This window comes from Puntigrus tetrazona, chromosome 7 (genome assembly GCF_018831695.1).
Source record: "Puntigrus tetrazona isolate hp1 chromosome 7, ASM1883169v1, whole genome shotgun sequence".
In the NCBI taxonomy this organism is placed as follows: domain Eukaryota; kingdom Metazoa; phylum Chordata; class Actinopteri; order Cypriniformes; family Cyprinidae; genus Puntigrus; species Puntigrus tetrazona.
Genome location: NC_056705.1, coordinates 24,131,319 through 24,152,264, shown reverse-complemented (window position 1 = coordinate 24,152,264; position 20,946 = coordinate 24,131,319). Strand labels below are relative to the sequence as shown.

At 40.6% G+C, this 20,946-nt stretch overlaps 2 protein-coding genes across 3 annotated transcripts in view; both read left to right on the top strand.

Moving 5' to 3' along the window:
• itfg1 (integrin alpha FG-GAP repeat containing 1) overlaps positions 1–4,074 on the top strand; it is a 106,331-nt gene extending 102,257 nt beyond the window's left edge. For both annotated transcript variants that reach the window (XM_043244738.1, XM_043244739.1), the window contains exon 18: positions 2,607–4,074. In XM_043244738.1, the coding sequence (XP_043100673.1) occupies positions 2,607–2,666 (60 nt within the window). In that variant the 3' untranslated portion in view covers positions 2,667–4,074. The remainder of the gene's footprint in view (positions 1–2,606) is intronic.
• A 394-nt stretch (positions 4,075–4,468) lies between these two features.
• LOC122348852 (neuropilin and tolloid-like protein 2) lies at positions 4,469–18,811 on the top strand. Its single transcript, XM_043244740.1, has 9 exons — positions 4,469–4,822; positions 8,193–8,249; positions 8,702–8,842; positions 10,171–10,419; positions 11,284–11,331; positions 11,634–11,761; positions 12,420–12,648; positions 15,300–15,413; positions 16,404–18,811. Exons 1-9 carry the CDS (start codon positions 4,813–4,815, stop codon positions 17,099–17,101), a joined length of 1,674 nt encoding a protein of 557 aa, XP_043100675.1. The 5' UTR covers positions 4,469–4,812; the 3' UTR covers positions 17,102–18,811.
• The last annotated feature ends 2,135 nt before the right edge of the window (positions 18,812–20,946 follow it).

Genomic DNA, 20,946 nt, shown 5'->3' with positions numbered 1-20,946 from the left:
CTTCTAGTCATAGGGCCGCATTTGTGTAAATGTTTTTGCATGGAGTTTCAGGATAAGAATGGGTGTTAGTGTGTCCTGTTGTGCAGATTGACTTTAATATGTAGCCCCTCATGAAAATGCATGTTCTCCTCGGACGCGGCTTGAAATATCAGATATGCAAAGCGTTTTTCTCTCTCTCTTTTTGTCTCTGCCCTCCATCTTCATTGCCCCCCCTGACAGCTTGTAATTGAAGTGGCTTTAGTAGATAAGAGAGGTCAACCTGTAGTGCCTGTGAAAATAGCATTTGGAGAGGACTCAGCAGATCGCTCCATTTCTGCAGACCGTTCCATTTGCATCCCTGTGGGAGGGGCGCAATATTAGAGGAAGATAAGACGCAGTATTTCCTTTTTGCCTCCGGCTCCTCTCTTCATCCTGCTCAATGTCGCGGGAAAGACACAAATAAATGGGGTACTGAGGTGTTCTGTATCATTTGCATGTCTGCATGGGGCAGAAACAGACCTCGTCTTCCTGCATGCTGACGTCCTCTCTTAAAGAAATGCCTGAAGTGATGTGTTAAGACACGATGACAAGAAAAACCTTTCTTTTTTGTTTTTTGATTTAGTTTTTTGGATTAGTTAGACAAAAGAAAGAACGAGAAACAGCTGCACCATGCGTTTCATTTGGAAATTGGTTGATACTTTTAGTACAAAAATAAATAAATTTCATTTATCGGTAAAATTTTTAAAGTGGCAACCGGAAAATGTAGCAGCGACAAATCCTATTTTTTTTCCATATTATAACATACATATTTTGAAACCATTTTTTTTGAATGGAGGCACATCTGAATGTGAGCTTGCAATCAACGGAGAGGTTTATGTTAATTAAACATTTTAGCGTCTATCGTTTATTAGATTGAGTTATGAAGGCCGTTTAATTTTTTTTTTTTTTTGGGAAAACGAGCATAGATGAATTGTTCACAATAAGATGCATTTATAAAAAATGTATACAAAAAAGTCCATTTCATGGCAGCTTACTGCTATTCAAAATAAAACCATATTGCAAGTGTACAGCAAAATATGTGCTGCAATTTAATTGAATAAATAATGTAATATTGATCCGTTTATTAAATTATAATAGGAGAACATGTTTTTGACATGGAAAGGTCTTTATAAAATTGCCTCGCAGGCAACATGACTGCGTCTAATCCTGCTCCATGCGGGAGACTGCGGATGTGTGTGGGTCATGTGAATGTCAGCCTGTCAGTATATAGATGCTGTACTATATGTTGCCTACGGCTCCATCAGTACCTGGTTCTACGTTCATATATATGTTCAAGAACGTCAGCTCCTTGAGGTGCGCTTGTTGGAGAGCACATGTCAAACCCGATGTGTGCGGCGGAGGAATCCAAGATGCATTTCTGCAACAAAAACATAACGGGAAATTGTGGAAACTGGCACAGTACCAAGGGAAAGTTCAGTGTTAGAAATCATGCGAAGTTGCATCATTAAATAGCTGGAAGCTGATCTGACAGAGACTATTACAGTGCTATTACTTACAGGCTGCTGTTAGAAGAACTAAAGCGGTCAGACATGCTACAACTGCAAGTATTGCTATTTAGTAATCCCGAGCTGGAAGGAGCGCACGGGCTATTTTTATCACTGACTATGTAATTAAGTCGAGCACTCATGACAGAGTAATCAATGAGTCTGTGACTGGCCTGTGACTCACTGAACACACTTAAATGGGCCTGAAATGAGGATGAACCGTAGGTATGTATTTGCACTACAACCCTCAATTATGGCAATGAAAGTCAGCGAATAGTGATGCTGATGTGACTCGGCACCGTATCATGTGGAAAAATCCGACATATAGCGGTATATCTTGTGAATAGATATCATCGGGATGCTCCTGAGCAGATAGTGTAGGGCTTGACAGCGCTCAGTCAAAGCCTCGGGCTCTTTTTGCATGGTCTGTGAGATATAAAGTCCTTTTGAAAAGGAAAATAATCCCTTCTTATATCCGTCTGGCACATCGCTTTTTTTCCCCTTCTTAACTGATTTGCCATTTCGCTTACGACCGGCATGCTTTCCACAGTTACTAGGTGGGAAACGGCAAACCTACAGCTAAAAATACATTGTCATAAGTGACCCTTATAGAACGGGAGAGCCAATTCACAAGTGTTTCACAGAGGGACCCGGTGCGTGAGTCACTCGTACCAGCTGAGAATAGACATGGTTTTTGCCATCGCCGAGACAGGATAATCACTGAGCGCGCGCACGCACACATGCTCACTTTCCAGGCTTGGCAGTGTGTGTTATTATCAGTCTCGGGCAGCAAGTGTCTGGTGTTGGCTCTATCTGTGATCGCACACAGAGGTATTTCGCTGTGGTAAAGTGTGCCATTGTGTGTGTAATGAGTTCTCTCTGTCCTTCTGTCTCTCTCTCTCTCTCTCTCTCTCTCTCTCTCTTTGCGTCTGTCCTTTTCCTCTCCTGATGTATCAAACGCCATTGTATTGTGCTTGCATTCGACTCGGTTAACTGGCACGGTTAACCTGTGAGACGCAGCTTTCTCTATCAGGACCGTGAAGTTACAGCATGTCGCTAACTTTGATTGTTGGTGTGTTGCAGAAAGCAGATGACCGGGAGAAGAGGCAGGAGGCCCATCGCTTCCATTTTGATGCCATGTGAGACACCGGAGGAAGCGTTGCGGGCAAACGCCGAGAAGATCGGGGCTTTCATTTCAGTGGTTTATTTATTGTCACTTTTCTTCCACACTGGAGCATTTGTATGCATTTAATAATGTCTGAAATCAGAAGAATCCATCTAAATATGAATATTTTGAACAGTGATGTCTCTGCGGATCTGTTGACTTCTGAAGAGAAGAGGTATGTTTCTGTCAAGTTTGTTTACATGATCCTAAACTCATAATGATGTTTGCACACTGAGAAGAGAGACAAGTATTTTGTGCCATTTTTGTACTTCGGTTTGGGATAAACGTGTTGTTTTGAAACTCTTTGGTTTTCTGTATTGTTAAAGTGAATGGTAAATGTCAAGTGGGCAGAAACAGAAAACCTGTAAATCGTTTTTCGTTCGTTTCGAGTTTTCCTTTTTGAAGGACTTAAGTAATTGTCGGCGTCTGCATCAACAAATATGACCGTGTGATAGTTCTTTCACATCACTGAACCTCTTTACTAAATAAACCCTTTGAATGTAAGCGCTTCCTGAGGCCCCCTGTTAACAAAGGTGTCCTCTGCAAACTGTGTTTAATAGGAATTTAGCTGTATGGAGTCATTGTTTCGCAATAAAGTATTGCATTAAACCTCAACAATCAGTGCCAACCACATCCAAATGATTCCCCAAAGAGTTCAGTGTTTCTATTCATTAACTTGACACTGGATATCAACGTTATGTAGGAAATCAAGTCCCCAAGCTTTATTTCCCACAGTCAATATAAAGCAAGTAGGTTGCTGTTTCTGCACTCTCTTCTGTTTGCATTCTAGTAATTCCCTCTGTGTTTGTCTTCTTTCCGACTGCAAGGCACTGTTATCGATACTTAAACTCTGGGGGGGGGTCCATTGTCGTGTACGCCTTCGGGTACTTTTCCTTGATTTCTAAGTGGTATTATTTATTTTACTTGTTTTTTAAAACACTGGAAATGAATAACGTGCTGCAGAAGAATGTTCGGTGTGAAGGGTTTTGTTTTAGCTGTATATATCTGACAGGTGCTCTGATCCATGCATTGATTTATATGCTAATCTCTTTTACCTTTAAAAATGGTGTTGTTATGGTGCACCATATGCACATTAATTAAGTGATTTCACTATCAAAGGCTAAATCGATTGACAAGCCACAATAATACAGCCGCATACTAGACCTGCATGTTAACTGGCATGCAATTATTTGCAGATGGTTTTCACTAATTGTTTCTGGTCAGGTGCATATTGGTCCTAACAGGTTGTGCATCTGTGCTCTGTTTTAATTATTGACGAATCACTCTCAGATGTTTTTTTTTTTTTTTTGGTTGCGTTGAAATGCTGTTTGTCAGTAGATGTCTTTTGGAATGTTGTATTGAAAATAAACACCGATGCTTTTACTACGGCGTGCGTTTGCGTCAAGTTGTTTTGGGTTGATTTGAAATTCACTTACAGTTCGGATACATCTCCGGAAGATACAGCAGAAGATAGTAGTCACTGACGACAACTTCATCACGTCTTGTACCCCAAAAAGGTCGCGTATTTATGAAGAGGGGTGTTTGTTATCACTAGACTAGACACGGTCGTCAAATGACTTAAATAAAATCATAACCGGAGGCTGTTGTTTGCCTACATCGTCCCTAGTCAAAAAGAGCAGCCTTACAGTAAATTACTCAACTCTTCAATAAAGAATAAATCAATACACTTGATGCTGGGGCCGTGGCGAATCACGTCACCTTAAGTTGACCGCGTCGTACTCTCGTGAAGTGCGCGTGCGCACAAGCTGCTCATTCAAGCGAGCAGCGCCCGAAGCTCAAATGAGCCTCGTTTAGTGCGATCACCTCAGTTCAGCCCGAGACTCCCGCAGACGCGCGTCTCTCCCCGGACTCTCCGCGCGTTTCAACGGTCGTACGCTGCGTGTGGATTTACAAAGCCCTTTCTCAACAGGATTATTAACTCAGTCATTCACAACCTGTCAGGCGGACTTGTTCTCTTTGAGGAATACAGTGGTCGCTTTCCAGCTTGAGGGATGGAATTAATGAGATCGAAGAAAAGTTGGGATTTGTAGGTAAAATGGAGAGATAAAGCTCGTCTACAGAGCTCACCAAGGTGGAAGCAGCGGTAATTCACAACGAGAGGAAATGCACAGAGGTGAGTTTTAACCAACATGTTTTTGATGCGTGTCTGACAACACGGCGCGGTTTGGTTTTATACGGACGGTGCTGCAACACAAATAAATACAGCTCAACATTCATAGAGCCGTAATAACAAGTTCCAGTTATCAGGGCTAACCATGGCGTCGCCACCTACAGGTGTGCTTTTGTTTATTCGCATTTGTCAGTTCTGGCTAATCAGTTTCAATTCGTTACGTGCTTGATTATCATTAAACCGTTGCTCATTCGCGTGACGGGAAACGTACTCCGTTACCGTTAAGCGTCAAAAACGGCCGTTTTGGGCGTTGAAAGCTGCATAGTCACGGAACAAAAGGCGAGTTGCATTAGATTTCTGCAGCGTCTCTTGCAACTTCGCCGCGTGAGCGCGTGGCATTTGCAGAAGCGGCGCGCGAGTGCTGAAGTGACAGCTCCCGCGTGCCACATCTGGAGCGCGAGCTGCTGCTCACCAGCCCTCATGACCCCCTCTACTGATGAACCGTGACATCGAGGTTTCGGCTCTTTCAGCTCCCTCATACCTAATCAATTCGGACTACACAAACTAGACAAAATGTGGCGAGCCTTCTTATAAAGTATTCGCAAAATACGTGTTTCTGTTTATGTCGTTCACTGTTATTTCGCATTCGTGCAATCGCAAGGTGGACGCTGTCGTGTTAAATATCACCACGTCTTCACGAACCAAGGCCGAGGAAGAAGATCGAGCTCTAAAATAAGTTAGAAACTCGCTAATTCTACGTTTTGGATAAACGTGAAAGATGATGATTGTGACATTTCACTCTAACTTAAATCATTTTGCCACCAACTGCTCTGTTACACATTAGAATGACAACCAAAGCATCGTTGATTCTGATATTGTACTTGTTTGTTTTGCTTATAACGCCCCTGTGACGGTTAATGCAACTCTTTATTATTTCTATTTGGCTGAATGCGAGTGTGGCCTTAGAAAATGTCAAAATCACGAACTAAAGAAATCAGTTTTTGTAAAAAAAAAAAATGATAATAATAATAATAAATAAATAACGGGGACGTTAAGTATTTAACATTATGTGTAATTAGTTTAATGCATTTATACGGGCAGACTGTCACCTGTTTTAATTAACTTTTAAATGCAGTAAAGTGCCGCATTCATTCAAATGGCATCAAGCTCTACAGTTCGGTGGGAAATAGCTTGTGAATCTCTTTGGTCAATTAAAGGTATAATAACGCGAGAATAGCGTTTTTTCCCTCCCTAAATAGTTTTTGTATGGACACATTTTAACGCTTCGTCCCATGGGGCTTATCCCAGATGTGTGTTCATTTGAAACCAGACAGCAGCCAAGATAATTCATGCAAAAGAAGAAAAAAAAATCCTACGTGAGATCTGGAGCCGCTATTGCCGTCCCCATTTTAAGGACAAAACTCGATTTAATTAAGTTAGGCTACTCTAAAACTTTTCAATATGCAATTTCCATTTGCCTTTAGCCTTCAAGCTGTGGGCCATTCAAAATGACTTGTTGTTGATCTCATATCACGCAAGATAAAGAATCCCCGGAGAGCTCTTCGGTTCATCTTTCATGTGTGTTTTGTCAGACATCTCTTCATCTCTTCTTTAGAGAGAGCGGCGCGTTTCATTACGCGGAGATTGTCGCCTTTTGACTTTTCTTTGTCAAACGTGCTGGTGCTGTATTATTTCAGGTCAAAGTAAACAAAGTCGATTGAGGCGCAGCCCGAGCAGTAACAGAATCTTTGTGTTTCTAGCAAGCTGTTTTTGTGACACATTTTTAATGATATAATCGAATGAAAAATAATCACGGCGTTTCGTTATGATAATAACGTTAGTTAAAAGTACTGTTGCTATGGTTACTTCCTTGCCGGGTCAAAATAGGTGCCTCGCCTTTTACTTTTGGGGTCAAGGAACAGTTTTAAACCCAGCTGAAACGATATAGGCTACATATAACACGTCCCCCGTCCCCTGTCCTCATATACTTTAAGATGTTTAATCTTTAAACCAAGGCTGTAAAAAGAACAAAATTAGTGTACGTGCGCTAAATAGATGCAGATGGCTGCGCCCTCAGGAGGTCGTGTTTTTGTCCTAAAAATGTGTAAGGATTTCAGATAAAAAGTAATAATAATAATAATAATAATAATCTTTGAAATTGGCTGTTATCCCTCGTAATTACAGTAATTTCATACTGTAATGGTTACTTTTCTGAAGTGATATCGTCTCAATAATGTATGCAGACAGCACCTCCGGAGGCACGGCTTTCGAAACGAGACGAACGGGCTGCGCGGTTACCATAGCAACACATTGTCGCTTTAGCGATTTCCAGTGTATTTTAAAGATGAATATACATATATCTTTAAAAGTCACCTGCGAGATATAATGACCGTTATATATAATTGATTCTTGATTAAAACTACCCAACAATGCTGGGTCGCCAAATGACGTTTCTTCTTGCATAACAAACCCCTTGAACAGAAAACCGCGCCAACTTTGACGTGTTTCCACTGTAATTAACATTATAAGTTGTCTTTGGTGCTGATGGTAAATTTGACATCTCCTTTCTAAATGCTATAAACATTCTCTCTGTCTAGAAAGCAGCGAAACGTACAGTTCACGGATCTACGACAACTTCCGCTTCCGGAAATTGTGTCTTTTCTATTTCATTTGCACGCTGGCTGTAAAATTCGTACCAGAATGAAAATATGTACTATATTGTAACAGTATTATCATACTGAATGAATAGCAACTGATTAGCCTGAAAATAAATATCAGTTCACTGCCAATTTGAACGACAACGCCGTAACACTTGAGACCGTTCATTGCTTTGTTTTGCTGTCTAGATCATTAATTCCCAGAAAGAAAGAAATAATATTGCATCATAATTAAATCAACAATGTGGCTGTGTGTGATACTTCGGCATTTAATTATAAATTTTCGAGGCGGGGGAATCTTTGGCCATCTGGCCTTGTGTCGGAGACGGGTGTCAAGTGCAAGACGTGTTTTGACACGACAAGGATCTTCAACGTTTGATCAGTCTGACAGATTTATTCCCGTCCAGATGCGGGGCTTGGAGAGTAATAGAGGAGTTTGGTGTGATCAATGTGCCCCGCCAAGACCATGGCCTTTGCCTCTGCACAATGAATCAGTGCTGCCGTTTTCAGACCGAGAGAGACGAGACCGGATCAGTAAGATTCTGTCCAATATCCAATATCTGGATACTCAAGCGTCCAAGTCATTTCCAGTATGGCCATTTAGCAGTCCCACGGGTGTCCTGAACATCGTGTCAGATGAAGGGCATCGATGTGATGTCACGTGTCTATTTTTGTCTGCTAACATTTGACATGCTCTTGCTCACTTTTGTTTCCAGCTTGGGTTCTCCTCGTTGTAATAGAAGAGGGATTTGCCCTGGCGCAGAAAATTAAAGGTATGACTCACACGTTATCGCACTCATATCTGAATTGTCAACTGTGACACTCCTATCCGTACACATTTCTCCACTGGGCGCTTGCAGAGGGTTTCCATGCAGCTCTTTTTGCTTTCGGTTTCTGAACGGTGTGTGGGTAAACGGCCAGTAAATGTAGAGTTTTAAACTCATTAAAAATGCAAAAGAAATGCAACTTTCGATCAGACGAGTTGAAACTATTGCTAGGGTTGAAATATTTGTTGTTGTCTTTCTTTGTGAGCTAAAAATAGAAAAATCAGATCGGTATGGGACTGTTGATGACCGTTACCATATGCAAAAATACTGACTCGGTCTCTTCTCCGCTTCAGTGATTGATAATCTTGCACTTTCATTTATTTAGTTCAAACAAATGCTATATTCTGTCTGTTTCATGCCTGTTTCCTCCTTCCCCCTTCACCTATATGTTCTCGCAGAGACGCAGAATGCGGGTGAATCTCTGTCTAACGCCGAGCAATGCGGCCAGTGGACTCGAAATATCAACGGAGGCCTGTTTACATCTCCAAACTATCCTAACTCCTATCCGCCCAACAAGGAGTGTGTATACATCCTAGAAGGTAACCTCCCTAAAAGCAAATGAAAGCAGCCTCTCCGGCTATTCTTCAGCTGTTAGATGTCGAATTGACAGTAACTGCTAATGACAGCGTGATTGATGTCTGCCTCAAGTTAACAGTGTTTACTAATATAGGAGTGTTATATTTTGCCTCTAGGTACTGAATAACTCTTCTCTTTATTATTATTATTATTATGGTATATACATCATTAATTATATTCTCTAAACAGCATCATATCGGCTGGTGCATCTTATTATAACAGTACAAGTGTGAATGACAATTTTGTACTGGCATAACGGTATTTGAAGCAGTGCAAGGGCGCCCCCTGTGGGCCAAGCAAATGCACGTACATTCAAATACGTAGTATCAGATGTGAGGGTAAAATAAATCTATAATTTTCAGAATCATCATTTCAAATTGGATATGAGCATTTAGTTGTTTTATTTGTTTGTTGAATAAATAAATGTGGCTGCAATAGGTTGGATTGTACATATCAATCCTTTCGACGTGCATCTTGATGTGATCGTCACTTCAGAAAGTGACAGTGTAGACAGAGTATGAGCATTTTAACAAATACTGGCATGAGTTTCTACATTAAACAATGGCCTGAACTGTATAACTTTACTTTAGGAACGTATTTAACTGAATGGATGGTAGTAATCCTCTACATATTTATTTGCATACCTTTATATGTAGAACAAAAAGAAGCTATTTTTTTTCTTGATAAATAACTCCAGAATATGCAGAGTCTGTGGTTTTAATGCAAGCAGCAGCAAATACAGACGAACAAACCTAAATCAGCAGTGACATTGGTTATTTGTTTCAGGGACTGATATGATTATGGTTGTTGTGCCTCAAGCAGGTGACCTAAATTCAAAATTTAGTTAGCGGATAGTGGTTGCTTCGCTGTACTACATGTTCGTGTATTTATGTAAAACACAAATTGGAGATTACAGTGGGCATTCCTCTATTCGTATTAATAAATCAAAATGATTTCAAACTAGATGTGCATTGCAGCATAATGGTCTATCACGTTCTTTCGGCTAGGTTATGAGAGAGAATTCATCTTCATTTGCAGTAGACTGTCTGTTCATAATGTGGACACTGGACGTAATGTGGATGTAAATTCTGCAGTGTTCATTTTGATAAATTTCCCCTTTGTGTGTGTGTGTGTGTGTGTAAGCATGAGAGTCTGCGTTTGACTGGCGTATTATAATAGTACGATGTAGTATATTGTAATGCTGAATAGACAATGACTTCCTCCAGCACATACTGTACAGTTAAAAAATACAATGTTTGCTCTTTCATTCTTGATTCCTTCTCTCCTGCAGCTCTCCCTCGGCAGAGAATTCAGCTGGCCTTTGACAAAACATACTATATTGAGCCTTCCTTCGAGTGCCGCTTCGACCATATTGAGATAAGGGATGGTCCCTTTGGTTTCTCCCCTCTTATTGATCGCTTCTGTGGGCCAAAGAGTCCAGGCGTGGTCACGTCTACGGGCCGCTTCATGTGGATTAAATTCACCAGCGACGAGGAGCTTGAAGGCTTAGGTTTCCGCGTCAAATACACTTTTATAGCAGGTAACCCTGACAGTGAAAGCTAGCAGTTTGGTCTATTTGCTTCATAAATGCGTCCTGAATTTAAAGAAGTGGCCTTGATGCTGTCGAGTCCTTGCTTGTCTGTTTCACGTTGCAGCATTGCTCGTCTTTCTGTCTGACTTGAAGTCAAGTGCACACGAGTTTGTATTCAATAAATGTTCGAATTCGGATTCCATTTTGTTGAAATTAATTACATTTGCATATAAATGTAATATGTATTTACTTATAAATATATGCTCCTTATGTAAATTAGATTTCACAACAGTTTTGTAATAATCCTCAATGGCCAACTTCTGAAGGCAAGTTTTTATTATACACTAAAAAGTGGAAACCTGTAGTTGTTACCTTATTTTCACTCGATCTAATAAAATCACTGTACTTGGTATTATTTAATTCATTTCTTTTTTAGAGATTACATTTTTATGCATTTAAGTACATTTTTTAGGTTAACATTTTACAGAGCATCCTGAAATATTCATGCAAGCTTGCTGTTGTTGTTGTTGTTGTTGTTGTTGTTGTTGTTGTTGTTGTTGTTGTTGTTGTTGTTGTTATGCTCTCCTTATACTTTGAATACAAATACTTCAACTTGATTCATGTTTTTTTTTTTTAAGCATTAATATTCTGGACCAAATCCTGTTCAGATACAGCAGCTTTAGGACTTTCAGATGTTCTGTGCGCTTAAGGTCAAATAAGACAAACACTAAACACTGTTTATTAGATCAAACAGCAGATCTTTGCATCGCGGCACCCAAGGCTCTCTTAAACTGGATTTTAATGCACGTTTGGAGCATGGGATTTCCAGCGTGTTGCTATCTGGGTAATGCGATATCTGTCTTATCATTTCAGACCCAGATTTTCATTTGCACGTCGGTGGATTGCTAAATCCAATTCCAGGTAAGCCCCTCAATATTTTCACCCCCGACTTCAATTCCATCTCAAGTACTTTCTATTCTCTGCGGCAGGCTGCAGGCTATCTGCCACTGACATGCTCCACTCCTCCCTCTCTCTGCTGGTCTTACGCTGCCTATCAGACTCTGTCTTTTGTCGGACTTTCCATTTCTGTTTTCTCCAAAAACCCTTCATTTGCAGCCACTGCTTTCTCATCCTTTCTTTTAGCTAGTGCCACTTTAGGTTTTCTCTTTTCCTAATTTCGCTCTTCCCTGTATGTTCCCGCTTTGTCCCTTTTTTTCCGACAGATTGCCAGTTTGAGATCAGTGGCACAGATGGAGTCATCCGCTCCAGTCAGGTGGAAGAAGAGGATAAGATCAAAAATGGGGATGCGTTGGACTGCATCTGGACCATCCGTGCCCCTCCGCAGTCCAAGGTGACCCTCTTCGATTCTCCTTAACTTGCACAGTTCATCAAATGAGATGACCCTGCTCTTCTGCCACGATCAGATATATGTGCACCTAAAACCAGGGGCCGAGGAGACCACAGGAGGCCATCAGGCCCCCCTGACCCTTTTTCTGCTGAGAAAACTTTTCAAGAGCTCAAATTAGCAATGCAGCAGCAGCAAGTATTAGGCCAGTGATGCAGAAATGGCGGTAGAGCCGAATCAGCAAGTACTAGGAATAAGACTGAGGGAAGAAAACGGCATTAAGATGGCCCGGGGATTACACACTCACCTGCACTAAGCAGACCGGAACACTTAGCAGGCTAAAAACACTCCCTAAAGAACTTGGCAAAGGAGTGAGTGATTACAAAGCATGAAGATAAGTCATTAGAGTTGCGAGGGCCAACTTTTTTGTGATCTTTTGTGCCTGCGTCTTAAAAGAAACAATAGCCAGGAGCTTTTTTGTTGTTGTTATTCTCAGTAAGCAGTCCCCATAGATCAGGACAGTTCGGTTTGCGTCAGACCAAGCTGCAGCAGTATTTTCCGTGCTGCTCGAAAATTCCTTTTTTGCAAATTGCTGTATTCTTTCTTGTCCTGTTCGAGTCAGCATTTTGCAGAATCTAGCTGATGCATTTGCTCATCCCTGCAGATATACCTTCGCTTCCTCGAGTACCAGATGGAGCACTCGAACGAGTGCAAGAAGAACTTCGTGGCCGTGTATGACGGCAGCAGCGCCATCGAGAACCTGAAAGCCAAGTTCTGCAGCACGGTGGCCAATGACGTGATGCTGGATACTGGAGTGGGTGTCGTGCGCATGTGGGCCGACGAGAGCAGCAGACTCAGCCGTTTCCGCATGCTCTTCACCTCGTTTGTAGATCGTGAGTATAGACGTTCTTAATGTACAAAAGTACAGTGATGGTAACTAATACAGAGTGACATAGACAAAGTGAGTAGAGATCATTAAAACACGCAGTGGCTGCTTGTTTTAAGCATTTCATGGGCAAATCAGTGGCTTTCATTGTGTGTAGAAAGTTAGTATGGATGGATGTGACCTTTGGAGAAATCTGTGCCATGTCAGCTAGCAAAAAAGAGCCAGAGCCAGCAGGCTGGGTAGAAACATCATTTATATTTCATTTTGTAATGTGCTTTAGGCAGAGTCTGCCTGTCCAGGATAGAAAGCATTCTTGCTAACCGCAGTATGAAAACAGCACGAACACAACGCGAGCGGGACAGATCCCCAGGTTATAATGTGCCAAATTTCATTGAAATTACATGCCATTAAAATAACAACTAAATACGATGCTAGAAAATGCTGCTTTTAACTGGTGCATGCACTGGGAATAAATATTGTAATTTAAATTTAGAATGCAAACATTTATATCGGCTCTTTTTTTAAGAAATCACAAACGTTCCTTGAAACGTCGGATGTTTAATAATTGACTTGAATATGATATGATCCATGGGAGCGGACTTGAACAAGCTGCCATTCATTATTTATATAAAAATTGACCATTTAAGGACTGTGAAGTTAATTAAAGTGATCTCTGTAGAAAGCAACGATATCAAAAAGCCAATTACTCCCCCAACCTTTGCATTGGAAATCAAATAACAGGGCTGCAGCGTTGCACATTTCTCATGCTAATGGGTCAGTCTTGATGGAAATTTGGAAGTTATCTGCGCCTGCTGAAAAGAAAGAAAACATTAAATGAAGCTTTATTTCTTTAGTTAGATGTTTTGGTATGAGTGATATATCACATTTTCTTTCCACTTTGCTTTTCAGGACAGTTGGTGTTTAAAGGTTGTATGCAAATTGCAGAAAATTACCACGAAGCAAATGGATATTTTTGCTCTAGTCTGTAATACTTTTAATAAATGCCAGAATAATCAGAGGAATTAATTGCAGCATGCAATGTCAACTCCATCTGAATATTAATCTTGCTTGGAGTGCAAACGTAGTGGCAGTGGCAAATGCAAATGATTTTCATCGCTGTGTTTGTAGAACTGCTGAAAGCCTTGCAGCGCTGTGAATAGATTGACACAGCCAAGTTGTGTTTGGATTAGTTGCTTCATTTAATGCCTTGACTACCATCTTGGCAATGAGCAACAATTTCTTTTTCACTGTATTTCAAAATATCGCATACACTCTGAACACCACAGAAGATTTGTCCTTTTAACATCAGAAATGCACGTCATAACAAGCTTTTTAGTTTAATAATCATAGATGACTGGTAGGTTACTGGACTTGTTTAAGAAGCATTTTTAGGTTTGTATTTTTAGGTTTCTTTGATCTAGTGCCACAGACGTTTGTAATGTTTTTCAAAGGAGTCTCTCATGCTCACCAAGACTGCATTTATTTGACCAAATAAATTAATAGTGAATTAATAGTGGTCGAACAATATATATTGCCAAAGCCGATATATTGGCCTATACATATTGGCCGTTTTTTTTTTCCCTGTTGAATTTCAGAATTTCAGCTTCACTGGACATATATTTACATCAGCATCGGCTGTCAAAAAAAACATATATAATGTTTTAACCACATTAAAATGTGTTGAGAAGATGTCTTTCTCGTATGCTAATTTGCTGCATGGGAAACATTTCTTATTATCAGTTCTTTGAAATTGTGCTTCTTAATATTTTAAGAAACTGACATTTTTAGGATGCTTTGATGTACTGAAAGAAAAAAATATTGGAAAAGACTATTTTACCATCATTTAATGCACCATTGCAAAAATGAAAGTATTATTTGAGTGGTAAAGCACATTCATCTTGTCAGACGGTGTAAATCCTTGCTTTGGATTGTCACCCTTAATGGTTCTTCTCTTACTAATACACTTGGCGTCTCACCCTATTCCTCTGATGAGCGATAATGTATCAGGGGATGTGGTGTGACTTTGGCAGTCGTCAAACGCCACTGTTGGAAGGCAAGAAATGTCTAACAATTTTGGAAATGAGCACAGTATAGTGGGAGCATGGAGCTGTTGCCAGGAAATGAAAGTTACGACCTCTTCCACCCTCTGTCAGAAGCACTTAGTCCTATAAACTGGATGAGATTTTCCCTCCTCGCTCAAGCTCTAGCACAGCAGTTATAAGGAGGATGCTCGGGTTCTGGCATAAAATGGAGGCCGAGGGATGAGGCTGTGCAGTCGAAAAAAGAGGGAGACGCGATGAGGAGATGAGTGTCAGGGTTTACAGACGCAGCCTGAAGGATTCATCCCCAGAGATCAGCACTCACCTTCAATTACAAGCTTATCTCCCCCTCTCCCTCGCTCTCCATTCTTCGTTACCCTCCGCTCTGACTAGCATGCTAAGCGTACGTTCAGTCAAGAGCTTCATGGCAACTTGGCCAGATGGGCTTTGTGATGGCTGTTAGATTTGATTTATAGTGTTGTGCTCGACACCCGCTACACAGCCTGTGGCACAGACATGAGGAGCACGTATCTGCAGACGGCTTGCTAGGAGAAGAAAGGATGGGGGGGTTGCCTTGTTTTTAAGAGATTTAATCTTCTCTATCTGTTCTGTTTTTCAGCTCCATGCTCCAGCAGCACCTTTTTCTGTCACAGCAACATGTGCATCAACAACTCACTGGTGTGCAACGGCGTTCAGAACTGCGTTTACCCCTGGGATGAGAACCACTGTAAGGGTGAGTTGCTGCATAAACACCGCCTTCTGTTTCCTCACCTGCAACACCTGAAACAGTAACCTCTGTTTGTAGTTAAAATGCTATTCTTCTCTGAATAAAACCCTTCTGTTTTTGTAGCACCTTTTAGTGTTCTTGTTTTTTTTTTATATCATTTGGATTATGGAAAATTAATTTTTGAATATACACACTATACCAAAATCTCGGGTCAATAAGACTTTTAAAAAAATTTCATACTTTTCTATTTTAATAACTTTTAATGTGTCATTTATTGCTGTGATGGCATTTTTCAGTGTCACCTGATCCTTTAGAAACCATTTTAATTTTCTTAAATAATATTATTAGTAATATTAATATTATTTTGACGCATTTGAGTTGCGCAGCCAAAAGAAAAAGTAACTGTTCCTGCTTGTGCTGCAGTAACCTGCCTTTTCAAATGTTAAAAATAATAAAATAAAACTATAAACTACTTAAAAACAATAAAACTAAAAGTTTATTTCAGCTGAGGCAGCTGAAGACGCATCATCTTCACCTGCACTATAAACCAGTGCACTAGCAAAACACCTTTCTTTATCCTTTCTGCCTTTCTCTCTGATAATATTTATATATTTTCTTCTAAGCTAGCCTACTAATAAATGTGGCATTGTATACTACGAATATTGTTGGCTCTGTGATGAATTGCTTCTGCTTCTCTATTTTAAGTCACTTTAGATACAATAATCTGCTTAATGCATAAATATAAATTATGCACCAGACTTTTCGTTCACAATTCAACTATTCTCTTTTTGAAGTTGTGAGCAACTATCAAATTCAAACATATCTATTATTTTGTGATGTATTTTCTCTGTCCACACATTGTATTCATGCAGCAAACTCGAGTGAATCTAATTTCAAGTTAAAAAAATTTCTTAATGCTTTTTAAATACGCTATATAACTAGATTTTAACTATTAAAAGTATGTTTAAATGTCGCTCTTTGTATCTCCACCCTCAGAGACAAAGTCCAAAGGACTCTTTCACCAAATCACAAAAACGCACGGCACTGTAATCGGCATCTCTGCCGGCGTGGTCCTGGTCTTGCTCATCATCTCCATCCTGGTGCAAATGAAGCAACCGCGTAAGAAAGTAGTGGCCCGTCGTCCGGCGGTCTTCAACAAGGGCGGCTTCCAAGAGGTCTTCGATCCCCCCAACTATGAGCTCTTTTCCCTCCGTGACAAGGAGCTGTCGTCAGACCTGGCCGAGCTGTCGGATGAGCTGGATGGCTACCATAAGCTGCGTCGCTCCTCCACCATGTCTCGCTGCATCCACGAGCACCACTGTGGCACCCAGGCCCCCTCGAGCGGCAGCACCAAGCAGAGCCGCACCACGCTCAGCTCGATGGAGCTCTCTTACCACAACGATTTCTCCAAGCCACCGCCCATGAAGACCTTCAACAGCAGCAACACCGGCACCTACAAGAAGAGCTGCTATGGCTACAAACAGACTCACGACTGCGCCGAGCAGGTGATCGAGGACCGCGTGATGGAGGAGATCCCCTGTGAAATCTACGTGAGGGGTGGGAGCGTAGGAGGGGCTGCGGGCAGCATCGGAAGTGGCTGCGGGAGCATTACCATCCGAAACCATGGCAGTGCTCGTAGCAACAACACCACCGTGGTGGACCCGGGACAACGCTCCATATCCATGGACTTCTGAGACGGCGGAGAAGGACGAAGGAGAACGAGAGCCCTGACCACACACTGACTTTGTCCTGCATTGCTGTTTTTAATGCATGGGCTCCAGTGTCATATAGACATGCACGGATTGCACTGAGTGAACGGACTGTACATGGACAGGCGGAGAAGGCGACGCGTGGCTGGCGATTTTAATCTATGTAAATTTTAAATGAAAGATAAACAGTATGTAGGTTTTGTGTTGTTGCTTGGCATTAACTCACGTTTTGCATAATTTGACTTTGTGGATAACTCGAATTATGCTCAAATAAAGATGACCTATTATGAACTGAAGGCAAATCCATCCCCCGCTGTAACCTTAAAAGCTGTTCACACCAAGGATGATAACTATAAAGTTTTAATAATAGTTCACACCACAAGTGCACAAAAAAAAAAATTAGAAAGTACTTTTTATTGAAACTTATAAAAAAAAAAATGTCAATCAGCACATTTAATTAAATGTGAAATGTTACTGGAAAGTAAACAGACTGAAAGAATTTTCTTGAAAAACATACTTCGATACATAAACTCTTAAACATGAAAGCTTCCAAAAGGGTGTTTTTGCAGTCATGCCATAGAAGAACCTTTTTTGGTTCCCCAAAGAACCTTTCAGTGAACACTTCCTAAAACAACATTTTAAAAATTTACGTTTTCGACTATAAAGAACCTGCATTTGAAATCTTCAGTGGATGTTCAAGGTTCAACATAGAACTACTGGTGCCAATAAAATACTTTGTACTTCGCTTCTGTTTTATTTACACATGTATTATATATATATATTATATACAGAGAAAGAATATTATTGGGATCCCAATTGTTTTCCAGTTAATGAAAGATATAAACACTGACATCCGATCAGAATCCACAAGACGTTAAAGAGCTTGAGCATTTAAAGCGGCAGAAGACACATCTGCAATGCGCGCTTATAAGAAACAGAACGTTATGGACATGTGGATGCTAATGTAGTCATTATTATAGTTTTCATTCTTGGTGTTAACAGGCCTTTTACACCGTGCCCAAAGCAGACAGGATCAGACAGGTCGGCTGAAAACAAACGCCACGTGACGTGACAATCACAGCTAATTAGGGCATATCTGAAGTTTAGTATGCAGCTGTGGTCATCACTGTTAAGGGCAAAAAACGAGTTTACATGAAAACAGAGGATTTCGAGTTTGCTTTAGACGCGGTGTTCAGAGGAACATGCTTTTGAACAAGAATGGCTACCAGATCAAATATTACCACAGCGTACATAAACACAGACCTGATTTACATATTTTGCCATGGTTTATTTATTTTTTTTGTTTTTAGAGTTGCTTTCTAGCTTCTGTTTTCAGCAAATTCCCTGTGTGCACTTATCATCGTGTTTCGGTGGCGGTCAAAGACCACAGCACATATATGTTCTCTAACCTATAAACATAATACCGTTTCGGAGGTTCAGTCAATCCATTACAAGCTTCAGATCAAGTGTGGAAAAATTGTAAATGACGCTTACAACCTTTTGTATAGAAATTATTCTTTTTGTTGTTAAATACGTAAAAATAAGCAGGAATATATTTTCTAACCAATATATGTTGTATATCAAATTATAATTGCGCTTCCATTTTAGTCATAACATGAATAATTGTAAAGATGTTGATGTGAGAGATGTCCAATTACATTTTAATAAAACTACACCACCTGAAGTACGTTTGAACGATGTGTGACGTGCGACTTGTTAACCACAGAGAAATCCAGCGTGCATATTCCCTTTTAGGGTCTGCATTACTTTCCTTCAGCCACAAGCTCACCAGTAATAATATTTCATTATTGTCATTACTGCACACGGTCTGCACGCTAAGAACATACCTCGCTTTCATCTTCACTGTCATTTCATTTTCTGTTCACTTCTTTTTCCTTTAGTCCTCTCCCAGTGTCCATCTCACTGATCTGTCATGTTGAATTAGACTGAGGGAGCACTCAAGGCCTCATACGTCTTGAAAAGGACAGACGCAGCGCAGGTCACAGCCTCCACGAGACCCAGAGGCCCAGCCACCCTAGGTGATTGTCACTGAGGTTAAAGTCACTATGAATTTTGAAAATGAAATGTGCCCCCGTTCTTAATACAGGGTTCTGGTTCAATTGAGAATGATTCATATGGTGAATGGGTCATAGCACGCTATTCCTAAGAAAATGTCCTGGTCTTCTTTGTAATGTTCACAGCAGTTAAAACACAGAAAGTGGACATTTTTAGCGTGGGTAGACGCTTTAATTCAAAGCGCTACGATGCATTCGGTGGATATATTTGATCAGGTCCTGATTCTCTGGGAGTCAAACCATTGGCCTTGTCAGTATTACTGCCATGCTCTTCTATTTGAGCACCGGGAACATGCTTCTTTGTTCGAATAAATGTCAGTGAAGGCAGCATCACGCAAGCTTGTCTGTGATTCAGCTGTAGGCACATTAAGCCCAACGTGCTCACAATGACTTAGAATAAAAACAAACAGCAGGAAAATAGCCTTAATGTGCAGCTGGATAGTTTTAGAAGAAACACGATTTATTTTTATGCCATTTTTAACGCTTTTCATCACATTCTTTTTCAGCCTGCATGTGAAAATATCTCTTGATTTGTTAACACTCGAGTTACTCTTAAACTTAGTTTATAATTATTTATCAGAGGTTCTGTAAAGCCTGTCAGGCCTAGCAACAGTAACCAAGGGGACAGACCTTAAAAAAGACAAATCCCTTCTGTGAGTCATGATAACCTCGATTAACACCTGCAACCATAGTTACAGATAACCTTATTCCTTTGTCCACACAAATACACCCACCACCCCGATTTCATGCTGGCTTTTATAACCGGAGAGAAAAAAGTCCTAAAGCAGGGTTGACACTCGCTTTCAGGCTCTGTCTCGCGCTCTCACGATGCCCATGTAAATCTGATACAAAGCTTTCAAATTTTGCCTTTTCCAATATGAAATTCAAACAGTAAATACATTTTTAATCTACAGACCTGCGGCGTATCTGTAGCAACTTTGATAGCAACATAGCATGCATCTGGAGAGTGATGGGAAAGACAATGTGTGTGTGTGTGTGTGTGTGTGTGTGTGTATATATATATATATATATATATATATATATATATATGTGTGTGTGTGTGTGTGTGTGTGTGTGTGTGTGTGTGTGTGTGTGTGTGTGTATATATATATATATTTTTTTTTTTTTTTTTTTCCTAAGGTATAGGGTATTGTCTTTCCCATCACTCTCCAGAAAAAGTTGTCTACCGGATCATTAACATCCAGCTCTGGTCGATGAGGCCTACTTTAAACGTCGGCAGTGGCTCATGCTGATCTGGACGTGTTTGTCTGCTGCGGTCATGCTGCCATCACGTGGTGATCCCGAGTAAAGGACATTTCATTCCGCTAACGATGCGCTGCAGTTGATTGCATATTAAATATCAAATCTGTTCTGATTAGCTGTGACTGCGAGGACAATGGGGACGTAACGTGTCTGGTTTGGACACGTCGTAGGGGTGGACTTCACTTCATATAATCATGAAAGACATCTTCATTTGAGCATAATTGACTTCCACTTCGCACTGTCTATTTAAAAAAGCCAAAGAACGCGGATCTCAGCGGATGCCCCGCTGTTAAAATCAAATCACTTTTCCTTATGGACATAGTTCTGTAATAGCTGTTATGAGAGAGAGAGAGGAGAGGAAACGTAAATCTGTGCTGGAATATATGGCGCATAAACTCAAGCCAGGGTGAACTAAATAATAAAGATATTGTTGCATTTGATTATTTTAGTTACACAATTGTTTTTCAATTTTAATACAAAAAGACAACCAAA